The 13,786-nt window shown below is 36.9% G+C and overlaps 1 protein-coding gene across 1 annotated transcript in view; it reads right to left on the bottom strand.

Annotated features, from left to right (window-relative positions):
* GNS (glucosamine (N-acetyl)-6-sulfatase) overlaps positions 1 to 13,786 on the bottom strand; it is a 30,329-nt gene that overhangs the window by 10,751 nt on the left and 5,792 nt on the right. The window contains exons 4-10 of the mRNA XM_074226217.1: positions 11,086 to 11,151; positions 10,537 to 10,635; positions 8,527 to 8,694; positions 7,598 to 7,680; positions 6,765 to 6,883; positions 5,787 to 5,890; positions 615 to 716 (exon numbers count right to left, since the gene is read on the bottom strand). Coding sequence (XP_074082318.1) covers positions 615 to 716; positions 5,787 to 5,890; positions 6,765 to 6,883; positions 7,598 to 7,680; positions 8,527 to 8,694; positions 10,537 to 10,635; positions 11,086 to 11,151 — 741 coding nt within the window. The remainder of the gene's footprint in view (positions 1 to 614; positions 717 to 5,786; positions 5,891 to 6,764; positions 6,884 to 7,597; positions 7,681 to 8,526; positions 8,695 to 10,536; positions 10,636 to 11,085; positions 11,152 to 13,786) is intronic.

The following is a 13,786-nucleotide window of genomic DNA, read 5'->3' as shown; positions in this document are numbered from 1 at the left end:
TATCTGTAAAGTGATTTGTAAACCTTAAAGTATATAAATGGGGGCAGCTAGGTGGCACAGATAGAGCACTGGCCCCGGAGCCTCAAATACTTAATAATTTCCTGGCTATGTGACCTTGGGCAAGTCACTTAACCCTATTGCCTTAAATAAATTTTTTTTAAATATCATATAAACGACAACTCTTAGAATCAGCTATTATTAAAATCAACTCCCACTTAAATCCTCTTCTAATCATAGATAATGAATGAAAAACACTTTGAAAATCTTAAAGCTTAATGTCAGATGCTTTTATTATGGCAAGGAAACAAAATGCTGACTAAAGGACTGGCAATGAGTCATCTAATGTCCAAATTAAATTCAGAAAAGCGCATGACTAGAAGGATGGTCATGGCAATTCAAAGATCATCTTATCTATGGACACGGAAGAGGCTGTATTGTGGAGAAAGTACTTGTCCAGTGAAATCTTAGGTCTCTGAAATATTGGGAATCAGAAGACAGATATGACTTTATAAGTTTTTTCATAGTAACCTCTAGGTGAGAGGGTTTGGTACTTAAGAGACGTACAGATTAATTATTCTGTATTCACAATCACCCTCATAGAAATGATAACTTACCAAGATGGGCAACAGGGACCTTCCATCCATTTGGGTCTTGTTCAAATCATAGCCTGCAATGTCCAAAATAGTGGGACCCAAGTCAATGTTGGTGACGAGCATCTAGGGGTACAGAAAGAAAACTCACTTTGAGACAAAGCAGGTCTGGTATTGCTTCTAAATGCTTTGGCTGATCCACAAGAAGTATTTCTTGCACCCAATACTTATACAACACTACCATATACTTGTTTTTGTTTTAATTGAGTAGAGGAAGTAAAAAATGAGAATTCATGGAAACATTGTCCAGCTCCCCCCACCCCCCAAAAGTAGTCATCTTGGAAGACTTTCTATAAGCTGCTCACAATAGTCCTAGAACAATTTATGGGACAGTATTTGAGGCAGGGAGGAAATACCCCCCCCATACTATATATGGAGCCAGAAACAAGTGTAGCTGGTGCTAAATCATTATTTTAAAATAAAAAAAATCTACTAGAATTAAGACTAGTGAAAGGAATGTGACATAAGATTTGAAAGAAATTTCAGTAAGGAAGTTCAAAAAATAGTGTAAGAACCAAAACATCAGACTAAGTACAAAGTCTCGCAATATAACTAGGGGGAGACAAACATCACTCCTTTGCATGAGGAAGCTCTGCTACATCATAACAGCTTTCTTGCTCCAGTTAATTTTGTAAGCGCTTCAAAATTATGGACTGCATGCAACTCCTTTCCTACCTCACCTAGAACTAAGTCTGAAATAAGCACCTTAAATATGGTAAAGTATGAGCAAAATTGTTAAAAAAAATAGCAGATAAAAAAGACCATGAATCAAAGAAAATATTTCATTAGTTACTGAAAAGAAACGATAGCCTTCTAATTCTAGGAAGAAACCAGAGCTACTAGAGAATTAGCTACCACTTATTCTTCTAAATTTAAGGTAATAAAGGCAAAGATATGAACAAAGGCCAGTATTTCTACAGGTCTATTTATGAAGCATCAATTCATCAGATTATATTTTCCTTTGATTGACTGATAGGATGTGATGTTTTCTAGAAGATTTGAATCAATGAAATGATTCTCCAAGGATAGAACATCACTCTATACTAAGTTGCCCCTATACCCTTATAGAAAGGATTAGGAACATTGTGGCATTCTGGATAACAAATTAAAATGGAAGCAGCTATCAGTATAGTGGAGGGAGCTGCTGGCTAATGTTCTATCCTTGGAGAATCATTTCATTATTCAAATCTAAGATTAATTCAGTAGCTGCTGGAAATTGGTGTATATTAGAATGCACATAACAAAATGAAGACACTAAAAAATAAAATAAAAAGTCAACAGCTTCATGGGTTACTGAGGCTATTGACAAATGCTCAATTTAAAAAGCAGCAAGCTTTGGGTAATATCGCTTCTGCTTTTAAAGATAACTACAATTTGGTTTTGAGTTACTTTTATTATTATTTTGGAGACAGACTCACACCGATGTCAAACCAGTTTTCATGTGTAAACAAGCATGCTTGACCAAAGTAGAATAGCATATACTGGACAAATCTGTGAAATTAAAGATGTCATAACTTCATGACATTTGAGGCATGGAAGAGGAGAGATAACAACTGAATGAAAGAATCAAGTTACAGAATTAGTACCAATCTCCTATCAGACTTTTCAGAAAGAACCTTGGAGTTATAGGAGCAGTTTAGATCTTAACAGTAATAGCGTTCCCTTAGCAGAATCAGCAACACCAGTAGAGCTGTATTAGAATTACTTTCTGTGGGAATACTATTAGGAAAAAGAAATGAGAAAAGAGAAAGAGAAAAACAGGAAGACCTATCGCAGGTGGAGATCACAATCTGGAAGTCCTCCATACTTTTTTACTCTGCCATTCCTCATTGTCCCAGTGAGAAATGCAGACAAATATCAGAGGCTACAAAGAATAAGAGACAGAGGTACATGATATTTGATCAGAGATAAGAAAAGCAGGGGTGGGAAATGGAAAATCTCAATTAAGTACATAAGAATGTGTCAATTTATATCTCTGATTCAAACATAACTGGTTGGGTAGGACCCTCATAAAATTTATGCCAAATCACAAAGTACCAACCAAAGTCAACTTTTAAATCATCTTTCCATACTGTTGCTCCTTTTTTGCAAACAAATAAAATAATCAGATTTAATCTGATTATCAATCATCAACTCCCCACTTCCAAAGTACAACAGTACTTTAGAATTAATTCATCCCTTTAGGTTTGAATGCATTATGATCTGTACAACTAGAAGATAAATAATAGCTCTAGTCCAATGGAAATATGCAGCAGTATAGATAATGTGATCACTTCAGGGAATATATTACTCACACTAATCTGGACCTAGCTGGATAGCTAAGCTGGTTAGGGAAAAATGGTTTGCAGGGAATGCCAAGTATGAAGTGTGAGAACTGAGTTAGAAGGCAAATAGTATAGTTTCCTTTTTCAAAAACTTAGTTCAAGCTCTTAAAATAGGCCAAGAATTAGAATAAACTATGTGGTTTAACAAAAACTTCAAGAGAGGGAGTCACAAGGTCATCAGCTTCAGAACTATAGGAGGCCTAGGAGATCATATAAGCCTGTGTTTGTGTCTTAGTTCCGTCAGTGAGGAATTATGTGACCAAACTATTCCTTTATCCCTGTTTCGTGGGGGGGAGGAAACTCAATTACAGAGGTTAATACCTTCATAATAACTAAGGAAAACAAAGAACAAATAAAAGCCTCTGGACTCTGGAAGATATAGTTAAGTAAGAACTTAATTTTCTACCGGTCAGGAAAAGAAAAATTCAGGAGAAAAAATGTTCCCTCTAACAAACCATGCCCTGGCAAAAAAAAAAAAAAATCTGAAGGAAAAAACCTTAAATAAGTAAAGAACTGAAGAAATAAAGGAGCTTGTGAAATCCTGAGACACAGGTGCAGTTGTATGGAAGTGGTTATTTTGAGAAAATTAAAGCTAAGTATTTGTTGAAGAAACAAGGAAATAGAGGAAACAGTAACACCTTCACACAGCCACCTCAAGGTCCTATGTCTGGAATACCTTGGCTCCAGTGCAGATAATTCAAGTGGGGCAACCAGGAAGGGCATTTGTGTTTGACCTTTGCAAAAACCAGATCTAATATTCAATTGCACAAGCCAGCTCTAACTTCTGGAACATACTAAATGAGTTGGCACTTCCCCATCCTTTTCCACCTCCATTTAGTTTTGATTGAAAAGGACCTTAGCCTTGCATTTTGTCCAGTTCCTCTGCCACACACCCCTGGAGAGTACCCTCTATCCTCCACATTCCTGATGCTCTGCCAACCCCGCCCCCTTTCATATATTCATGTTCTCTTTCTGCTCTGGTTCAGGGTTTCTTTTCACACAGCATTCTGTGCCTAGAAGAAACTTTTTTAGGTTTTTGCAAGGCAAATGGGGTTAAGTGGCTTGCCCAAGGCCACACAGCTAAATCATTATTAAGTGTTTGAGACTGGATTTGAACCCAGGTACTCCTGACTCCAAGGCCGGTGCTTTATCCACTACGCCACCTAGCCGCCCGAAGAGACTTCTTTAAAGTCTTCCCAACCTCATTCTACTCCCTCAACTCGAGGACCTCCCCTCTCCCCACCCCACTGAGAAAATGAACCTAGGGTTAAGTAACTTGCCCAAGGTCACACAGCTAGCCAATTATTAAGTGTGAGGACCAAATCTGAACTCAAGTCCTCCTGACTCCAGGGCTGGTGTTCTATCCATTGCTCCTCCTTAGCTGTCCCTCAAAATGAGCCCTCCTTCTAATTTCTTGTGGTCCTTTGTCCTAGTCAATCCAGTCCCTTGTATAAATGTTATAGGCTACTGCCAACACGTCTTACCATTCCTCCCCCAATCAAACTGGAAAATTGAGGACTTTTCTTTCTTCCATCTTTGTATTCTTGTCTCTAGTAGTTTTATTTGTTTACACTTAGTACATTCTTACTACAATCTCAATTCTATCTTAATCTTACTCAATTCTATTCTTTTTACCCACCAGAGTTAATATTATGGTCTTCTTCGAGAATGAAGGACAAACATCATCTTCCTTCAAGAAGAGTGACCAAATTTCAAATGGAAGAGAGAAGCTAGTAACTTCTGTGTCCCGGTCAAACTGGGTTATCCTTCTGGCTTTATTTTCCCTCATCTCTGTGCTTTTACTGCTCTCATGTGAATGGGGCAGGTTCTTTTCCCTCCTTCAAACTTCTCCTCCTGGCCTGATTATGGTCAGACTTCTTCCATCACTGAAAGAAAGCTCCAAAGGGCAGCAGGCTCAGAGCTTTGTCTCATTAGTATTTATTTGTGGAATGAAATTCTTCTTAGGAGAGCTGAGTTTTGCTCAATAGAATCAATCAATATTTTGTACTGCCAAATGAAGAGAATCCCAATTAAAAGTTTATTTTTTTTAGATATTTATTGAGTATTTCATCATATCCTCCTCCTCTTTGGTTCAAGGAGTTTCTGTGGTGGTTGCTTCTCATGTTCTTGGAAATAAAGGCATTAAAATGATCTAGAGATCAGCTCTGAATACTAAACACTACCTGAAGAGCGACAAACCTAGATGGATTTCTAACTTTACAAACCAAACTATACTACATGAATACCTTTAGGTGACCTGAGGACTTGGGAGCATAAGGGGCCTTATCAGGCATTTCTCTAGTTTATGACTCGTAGGACTTATAAGATAAATTCACATTTACATATCATGAGTTACTTTTTCCTCTTCTGACTTTAAGTGTTCTTTCAGTTTAATATCTGGGAATTACAAAGGAAAATTCATGAAAGAGTCTTGGATAATGTGAGCTTTCTATTATTACCTGTCAACTAAGATGAAGTGCTACATTGCAAAGTATAATAGGTTTATTTTACCAACAACTTGGTTGCCTTTTTACCTACCTATCTGACAAATGAAAATGGTATACCAAAATGAAAAAGTAGTTTAACAAAACTGACATGTGATCATTCTGCTAATATTAAAGAAAACTATCAGGCATGAAGAATCATTGATAATGCTAATTCTGAAGACAATGTAAATAAACCTGAAAAGGGGGGGAGAGAATGCATGCCAATAGCACGGACTCATGAGCATTGTGTGGCTCAGTCTCCAAGATGCAGATGTTAAACACTATTCGTTCCCGTGGAACAAGTTTTTTGCTAGTCATTGTCTCACCTGATTTGTCTGATTTGCTTTAATCCCAGGTCCTCGAACCAGTAAGGGAACTTTAATATCAAATTCATACAGCTGTCGTTTGTCAATAGGCAAGGAGAACTGCCCTGAAACACAGAAACACATGAAGATGGGTCTCCCAACTCAACTCTGGCTGCAACTGATATCATTCATTCAAGAGAAGAGGGAAAAGGCTCTCTTTGACCTACCCTAGATCAATAGTGATAAAGGGTGAGCAGAGTTTGGGGCTCCTGCACTAAAATGGAGAATATCATGCTCCAGATTTTCCATCACACAGTAACATCAATGTTAGTCAACGTTTCTACAGCACTATGGGTCAGGCCCTATATACTGAGCACTTGACAATGATTCTCTCATTTGAGCCTCCCAACCTCCAGGAGAGAAAGGTGCTCTTATTACTCCCTTTTGCAGATGAAGAAACTAGGCAGAAAGCAGTTAATTAAACATAAATGACTGACATCCTGACTCCTAGACTCAGACATGGTCTACCTCCTCTGTCTACTCTAATCACAAGACTACAGCAAAGTGAGCCTCAGACACTTGCTGTCTACACAGAAATGTTTTACATGAGTCAGTCTTTGTCTTTTCCTCTTGGCTCTATCTAAAAGTTCCAGTGGGGGAGGGATAGCAAGACAGAAAGGTAAAAATGATTCATGCTGTTCTCTGAGTATCAAAACATTCTTATTTCATTATTCAAAGCTTTAGAGAAAAATAGTTCCTGTCAAAGAGACCCTCCTCCTGCAATGCTACTCTCAGAATGTGTTCCCAAGACCTCTCTAAGATCCCTTCTTCCTCAGAGTTGCTCCTGCAGGTAGTTCAAGGAATTCTTATTATTTTGTCATTTCTTTCTGTGTACTTCTTATCTTTTCACCTAAGGAGGCAATGTCTCCTTAGAACTTGATATTTGACAAATAATTAGAGAAACACAATGATTTGAGAGAGACCAAATCAGTCTCTTACCTGTATGATAGCCATTGTCTGATGTATAAAAGATGAAGGTGCTATTTAGCTCCCCACGGAAATCCAGTCTCTTTATCAATTTCTCTACTAGGTCATCAACAGACAGTAGAGTTTGCCACCTGAATGTGATAAGTAATGGGTCAACATTTTTAGTTATTGTTGAGTTCCAAAGATGGATATTTTGACTAAATTTATTGATTTAAGTATCAATTACTCTTGATGAAATTTTAAAAAATGCTTGCTGTTATCTCCTATTTTTATAAATTAGTTAATTCTAATTTTAAATGCTTTATTGAATTTGAGAAGATTAAACTACGAACTATTTTAATTTAAAATAGGCCTTTACACCACTTTAGATCATTTCTTAGAAGGATATAGATATTAATTCAATAAATACATATTAGAAATAATTATAGCAATCTCATTGTTATACCATACTACACATTAAAATATTCCTGGAATTAAAAATTAGTATTCTTTATATTCATTCTGTTTTTTAGCTTGAGCTATTTAAAAACTCAAAATCCTCAAAGGCAAACATTTTATTTTGATATTAGGTTTGAAGTCTTCATATAAGGTCATTTAAATTTCTTAATAGGTGGGCTCTCTTCCAAGACAGGGACTGTATGGTTATAGGATACTATTCCAGACCAGAAGTCTTAAAATGCCTTTTACTAAAAAAAGTTGTTTATATTCATGGTGGGGTTTGGACTAGATCATGCCCATCTGCCCCAATATCACCCAAAGAAGCTGTAGTGGCTAATATACAGTGAGTAAATGTTTTGGGAGTTCCTGAAACACCATCTTGGTAGAGATAAAGAAGGAATGCCTACCTTTTCCTGAATGCTTCATCTAAAAATTGAATTGAAGAATTAGTCATTGGAGTCTTGGCTTGCCTAATTAGCCAATGCTTGTTCTAAAAGAGAAAAAAAGTTATCATGGAAAAATCATCAATGGTAAACAGTAGCAGAGAGAGGGAATGTCAACAATCTTTTCATTTTAGCCCAGGTAAAAAAATCCCTTGGATACTACAGGATCACTCTGGTGACTGCCCTAGGACTATTTTTTAAAGAACAGCCATTTTTCTTCATAATAATCTTATAAAGCTGAGTGGAAAATTTTTTTCCATGAAAAAGTATTGAGAGAAATAGCTGAAATTAAGTTTTTAACTTATCATGGATTTCCTCTTTTTCATGTTCATGATCCTTTATTTTATAAAGAATGAAGAATTAATTTTATCACATAATTTTAAGATGACAGTAAATTTGCTTACTTGAGCACCTGAATTCTCTTTTGGCCACAGGTATCTTACTTCAAGGAAGAGGAAGTAAATTTCAAAGTTATGACTCCTCAACAGACACCCATTCACTTTTCCCTCTCTTTTGTCTCTTCTTCTGTTTATCCTCATATCAGTCAAGTTACCAGTGATTTTAAGTATCCAGGAATATTAGTGGCAGACTGAATAATCATTAGCACTTTAAGCCACACTGATAACTTGAGTAAAGAACACAGGAAATTTGCCTCCCTAGTGAATAGTTTGGGATTCACACAGTTTCTCAAAACTTTTCCTTGCTCATGGAAAACTCAGAGAGAGAGAGAGAGAACACATGCAAGGCCTAACCTATACACTTCTGAATCAAAGATCTACTCACAAATAGTTATCCTAACATTCTAAGTTCTAAGAGGAAAATAACCAGGTTAACATGCCCACTATAACTATAAATTAAAAAGCTTAACATTACAAGACCTATAGAGACCTCACCTTTCCATGGATGTTAAAGTTACTGTTTCTTGGTGCACTGACATTTTGGAAGCTTTTTTGATATTGGGGAGCAGCTATCCAAGGGGAATGAGGTGCTGGAGTAGAAATCATCATGAAGAAGGGTTCAGAGTTTGACTTGTAGTCCAGGAAATCCAAAGAGACATTAGCCTGAAAAACAAAAAATGTAAACATCTCTCGAATTAACTATCTATTCATTAAAGAGTTCAGGGATTCTAGATAGTATAACACACTATTCCTCAAGGAACTTACTCTCTTAATGGCCCATGCCTGGAGAGAAATATGTTGTAGATGTAATGTATCCACAAACACTTATTAAAACACCTATGATGTGCCAGGAACATGCTAAATACTGAGTTTACAAAAATGAAGGTGAGATAGTCCCTATTTTCATGGAGTTTCCATTCTAAGAAGCAACATACACACACACCTAAGTAAATAATAAAATGAATATGAGATCATTTTGAGAGGGAGAGCAGGTAGGGTTTTTTTTCTGGGGGGGGGGGGGGGGGGAACATAGGTAGCAGGGAAACCAGGGATCCCAAAAGACTGAAGTCTAAAGGTAGAACATTCTAGGCATGGAGATGGAATACCATGTGAGCTAATGTAGGTAGGCTGGTATAGTTGGACCACAATGTAAACAGCTTGGACAGGCAGGCTGGAATCAGAGTGAAGGGTTTTAAATTACTAACAGATATAACTGTATTTTATACTAAAGGCACAAATGTTGAGCTTTTGGACTGGGGGTGACCATAGTCAGCCCATACTTCAGGATGAAGAAGAAACAGAACAGAAAAGACTTGAGGCAAGGAGAGCAATTAGGAGACCATTACAATGGTATAGGCATAAGGGATTGAGGGCTTAAAGCAGCTGTTAGCCATACATGAGGATGGAAAGTGAGAGATGCGAGAGGTCATGGCAGTACAATGGACAAGACTTGGTAAAGAACTGGATATGGAAGACAGAAAGAATGGAGGAGCAGACAATGGCTTATCTGTGTGAATGGTGCTCTCAACAGGTAAAGAAATTTAGAAGGAGAGGTTGAGTTTGGTAAAAATGATAATTTAGGTTTCGGGGTTTGAAATACCTATTTATAGGTCATCCAATTGGAAATGTCCAATAGGAAGTTGATGAGGGACTAGAACTTCAACAAAAGCATTGGACTAGAACCCAGCAGGTCCCATAGAAAGTGAAATAAGACTTATTTTAATGCCCTGTGAAAGAAGTTTACACCTTTTCTAAAATGGCCCATAAGTTAGTCAAAGTCATACTACAAACTCCTGAAGAAACTGGTATATGAATGCAACAATTAGTGTTAAAAATAAGAATTAGAGAAAACATGTCAAGATTTATTGGGTGATACAAGAGGAATAAAATATACCCCACTGAGATTATTTATTGGGATAAAGACTATATGCAAGTCACTGTTGGTATATCATCCTTCTTTTCAACACTGTTGGTATATCATCCTTCTTTTCAACAATCAAAAGTTGTTGAAAGTTACCTGTACTTCCATGATAACCATCATTATAAAGTGGTTTTGTAGAACTGTTTTACAGGGAGGGGCAGTTGCATCAAACAAATTTTTCTTATTTTATTTATTTTTGCAAGGCAAATGGGGTTAAGTGGCTTGCCCAAGGCCACACAGCTAGGTAATTATTAAGTATCTGAGACAGGATTTGAACCCAGGTACTCCTGACGCCAGGGCTGGTGCTTTACCCACTGCGCCACCTAGCCACCCATTTTTCTTAATTTAAAAAAGGATTCAGAAGCAGTAAGTATGACTTGCACAGAAAGCCCTTCATACAACTTAAAAGTATTAAAAAAAATTGTGAGGTTTAAAATTTCATCTAGAAGCCTTAGTTACACATAAGAATAAGTTACTCTATGAGAATTATTTGTCCTTAACAACAAAGGTCTGGCGCTTTCTGGATCTTAAGATAGCTGAATTATGGACAAAAACCACATGGGGGAATGAGTGAAGTATCTCACCAACACATCTGTCAGATAGTCCAGACTGTAGTTTTCACCATGCTTCCGTGCCTTCCCATTGACTGAAAGAGTATAATTGTAGTACTTAGAATTCTTCTCCTGTGAAAGGGTTAAAAAAAAAAAATGTTGTCAGATTTACAAAGAAATTGAAAAACCTTTTGAAATCAGGTTAGGTTCCATTACTACCGGGCAGAGAATAGGCGGTTACCCAAGACAATACAGTATTACATTTTTGAAATTGTGATTCATAAGCTTAACAAAAATTTGGAGTCATTTCTGAGATTTTTAGAGAAACAAATCCTGAATTATTCAGAACTCAGTGAAAAGAGAAAGGCTGATTTTTGGAGAGTATTGGAAGATTATAAAGGAAAATATAGAGAGAAGAAAAGGGAAAAAATAACCAATCACATAAAAAAAAAATCAGCCTAGGCCACAGTCAAGTAAAAATAAATCTACAAAAGTATGAACCCAATGCAAAATTTCTTGACATTCTGGGAGTATTTTCTTCTTAAAGGTTAATTTAGGAACATGATTGTTCAAACCACTTACCAATGCATACCAATAACTCCATCCAGGAGGCACGTGCTCCATTCCTCCAGCATCCAGGGCTCCATACTAAAAAGAAAAATAGAAAAATTATACAGTCCTCAGTTATGAATAGCTAGAAGAAATAAGTGACATGGTATTATAATCAAGTAGCCACAGATAATCTAATCCTATTTCAAGAAACATCAGTATGACTTAATCTGCAGAGTCACAAATAGGTTAAGCATGGAGCCTATAATCCAGATAAATGGACAAATAGTCACTACTTTAGTTGTCCCTAATTAGACTGATATGAAGGTATAATTCATTTCTTTATGCTCAACTCTTAAGTCAAACTGATAGAATAACAAAAACCATATTTGACAAGGTTTAAATAATGCTCACTTAAGCAGTTTTTTGTATGTCAATTAGAATCTTTGCACCTTTAAACTTTTTTTAATTTTGAATTTTTTACAATTCCCCCCAAATCTTGCTTCCCTTCCCCCACAGAAGGCATTCTGTTAGTTTTACATTGTTTCCATGGTATAACATTGATCTAAGTTGAATGTGATAAGGAAGAGAAATCTTATCCTTAAGGAAGAAAAAATAAAGTATTGTGCCTGATTGTTGCATTAACGGAATGAGCAAATCTATCAAGGTTGGTCATCACCCCCATGTTGCTGCTAGAATGCACAATGTTCCTCTGGTTCTGCCATGCAAATCCTTCTGGGCTTCCCTGAATTCCCATCCATTCTGGCTTCTAATGGAATAATAGCATTCCATCATGTACATATACCACATTTTTGTTAAGCCATTCCCCAATTGATGGCCATTTACTTAATTTCCAATTCTTTGCCACCACAGAGCTATGAATACTTTTGTACAAGCGATTTTTTTTATATATTACTAAAATACTCTTGTTTAAGAGCAAGCATAATACCCCTCCCCCCACAAAAAAATATAGACCCTCATGAGAAATAAAGGAAAGGGGGGGAAAAAAAGAGTTTCAGCCTGCGTTCTGATACCATTTGCTTTGCCTTTATGATAAGTTTATATTTTTCCACTGTTGCTGATTATAATTCCTTCCACCCATTCCTCCCCATTACCATATATTATATTTTCTCTCGCCTTTCACTCTGTCCTTCTTCTAAAATGTATTGTAGGATAGCTGAGTGGCACAACAGACTGATCACTGGTCCTGGGGCCAAGAGGCCCCAAGCCCATATACTATCCCTGAGACCCAGCAACCACCTGGCCCTGTGGTTCTGGACAGGCCACCCAATCCCAGCCCTTTGCAAGAAATAAAAAGAAAATGTGTTATATCTGAATATTCTCTCCTATGATCTACCCTCTCCTCTACCACCTACATCCCCCCCTTCTCTCTTTTTACTCTACCCTACTGAGTATATATGCTTTTTCCTGAGCTATTTCTGATGAGAGTCAAGGTTCCCTCATTACCCCTTGCCTCCCTTCTTTCCATATCATTGCAAAAGCTCATTGTAAAATATATAGATACATATATCTTCTATATGAAATATCTTAGCCTATTCCACCTCTCCTTTCTCTTACTCCCTTGGACATTCCCCTTTTAGTCACTGACTCCATTTTTACAACATATCTTCAAATTCAGCTCTCTCCTGTGCTTCATCCATAAAAGCTCCTTCTACCTGCTCTATTAAATGAGAAGTTTCATATGAGTATTATCAGCATCATTTTTCTATGCAGGAATACATGCAGTTCATCATCATCATCAAGTCCCTCATATTTTACCCTTCTCCTTTGCTCTCTATGCTTCACCTGAGTCCTGTATTTGAAGGTCAAACTTTCTGTTCAGCTCTGGTTGTCTCAACAGAACATTTGAAATTCCCTGGTTCCTATAAAGTCCATCTTTTCCCCTGGAAAAGGATGTTCAGTTTTGCTCAGTTGCATTGAGATCTTTTGCCTTCCAGATTATATTCCAAATCCTTTGGGCCCTTAATGTAGTTGCTGCTAAGTCCTGTGTGATCCTGACTGCAGCTCCACGATATTTGAATTGTGTCCTGGCTACCTGTAATATTTTCTTTATGACTTGAAGTTCTGGAACTTGGCTATGAGGGTTTTTTTTTTTTATCTCTTTCCAGGGGAGATTTGGTGTATTCTCTCAATTTCTATTTTGCCCTCTGGTTCTAGGATATCAGGGCAATTTCCCTGTAGAATTTCTTTAAAAATGAGGTCAAGGCTCTTTTCCTGATCATGACTTCAGGTATTCCAATAATTTTTAAATTATCTCTCCTGAATCTGTTTTCCAGATCAGTTGTTTTTTCAATGAGATGTTTCACGTTTTCTTCTAATTTTTCATTCTTTTGAAGTGTTGAAGTATTGTGTCTTGACTTCTCGTAAAGTCAGCTTTCTTTAGCTCCATTCTACATCTGAAGGATTTGTTTTCTTCAGGGAACTTTCTTTTGTCCTTTTCCATCTGGCCAATTCTGCTTTTTTAAGGCATTCTCCTCAATAACTTTTTGAACTGTTCTATCCATTTGACCTATGCTGGTTTTTAACATATTATTTTCTTCAGCATTTTTTTTTGATCTCCTTCTGCTGACTTCATTTTCATATTTTTCCTGCATTTCATTTCTTTTGCCAATTTTTCTTCTATCTCCCTTACCTGAGTTTCAAAATCTTTTTTGAGCTCTCTCCTAGCCTGAGTCCAACTTCTGTTTTTCTTGGAGTCTTTAGATGCAGGAGC

The sequence above is a fragment of the Macrotis lagotis genome, chromosome 2 (genome assembly GCF_037893015.1).
Source record: "Macrotis lagotis isolate mMagLag1 chromosome 2, bilby.v1.9.chrom.fasta, whole genome shotgun sequence".
Classification (NCBI taxonomy): Eukaryota; Metazoa; Chordata; class Mammalia; order Peramelemorphia; family Peramelidae; genus Macrotis; species Macrotis lagotis.
Note: the sequence above shows the minus strand (reverse complement) of the source record. Positions and strands in the feature narration are given on the sequence as shown.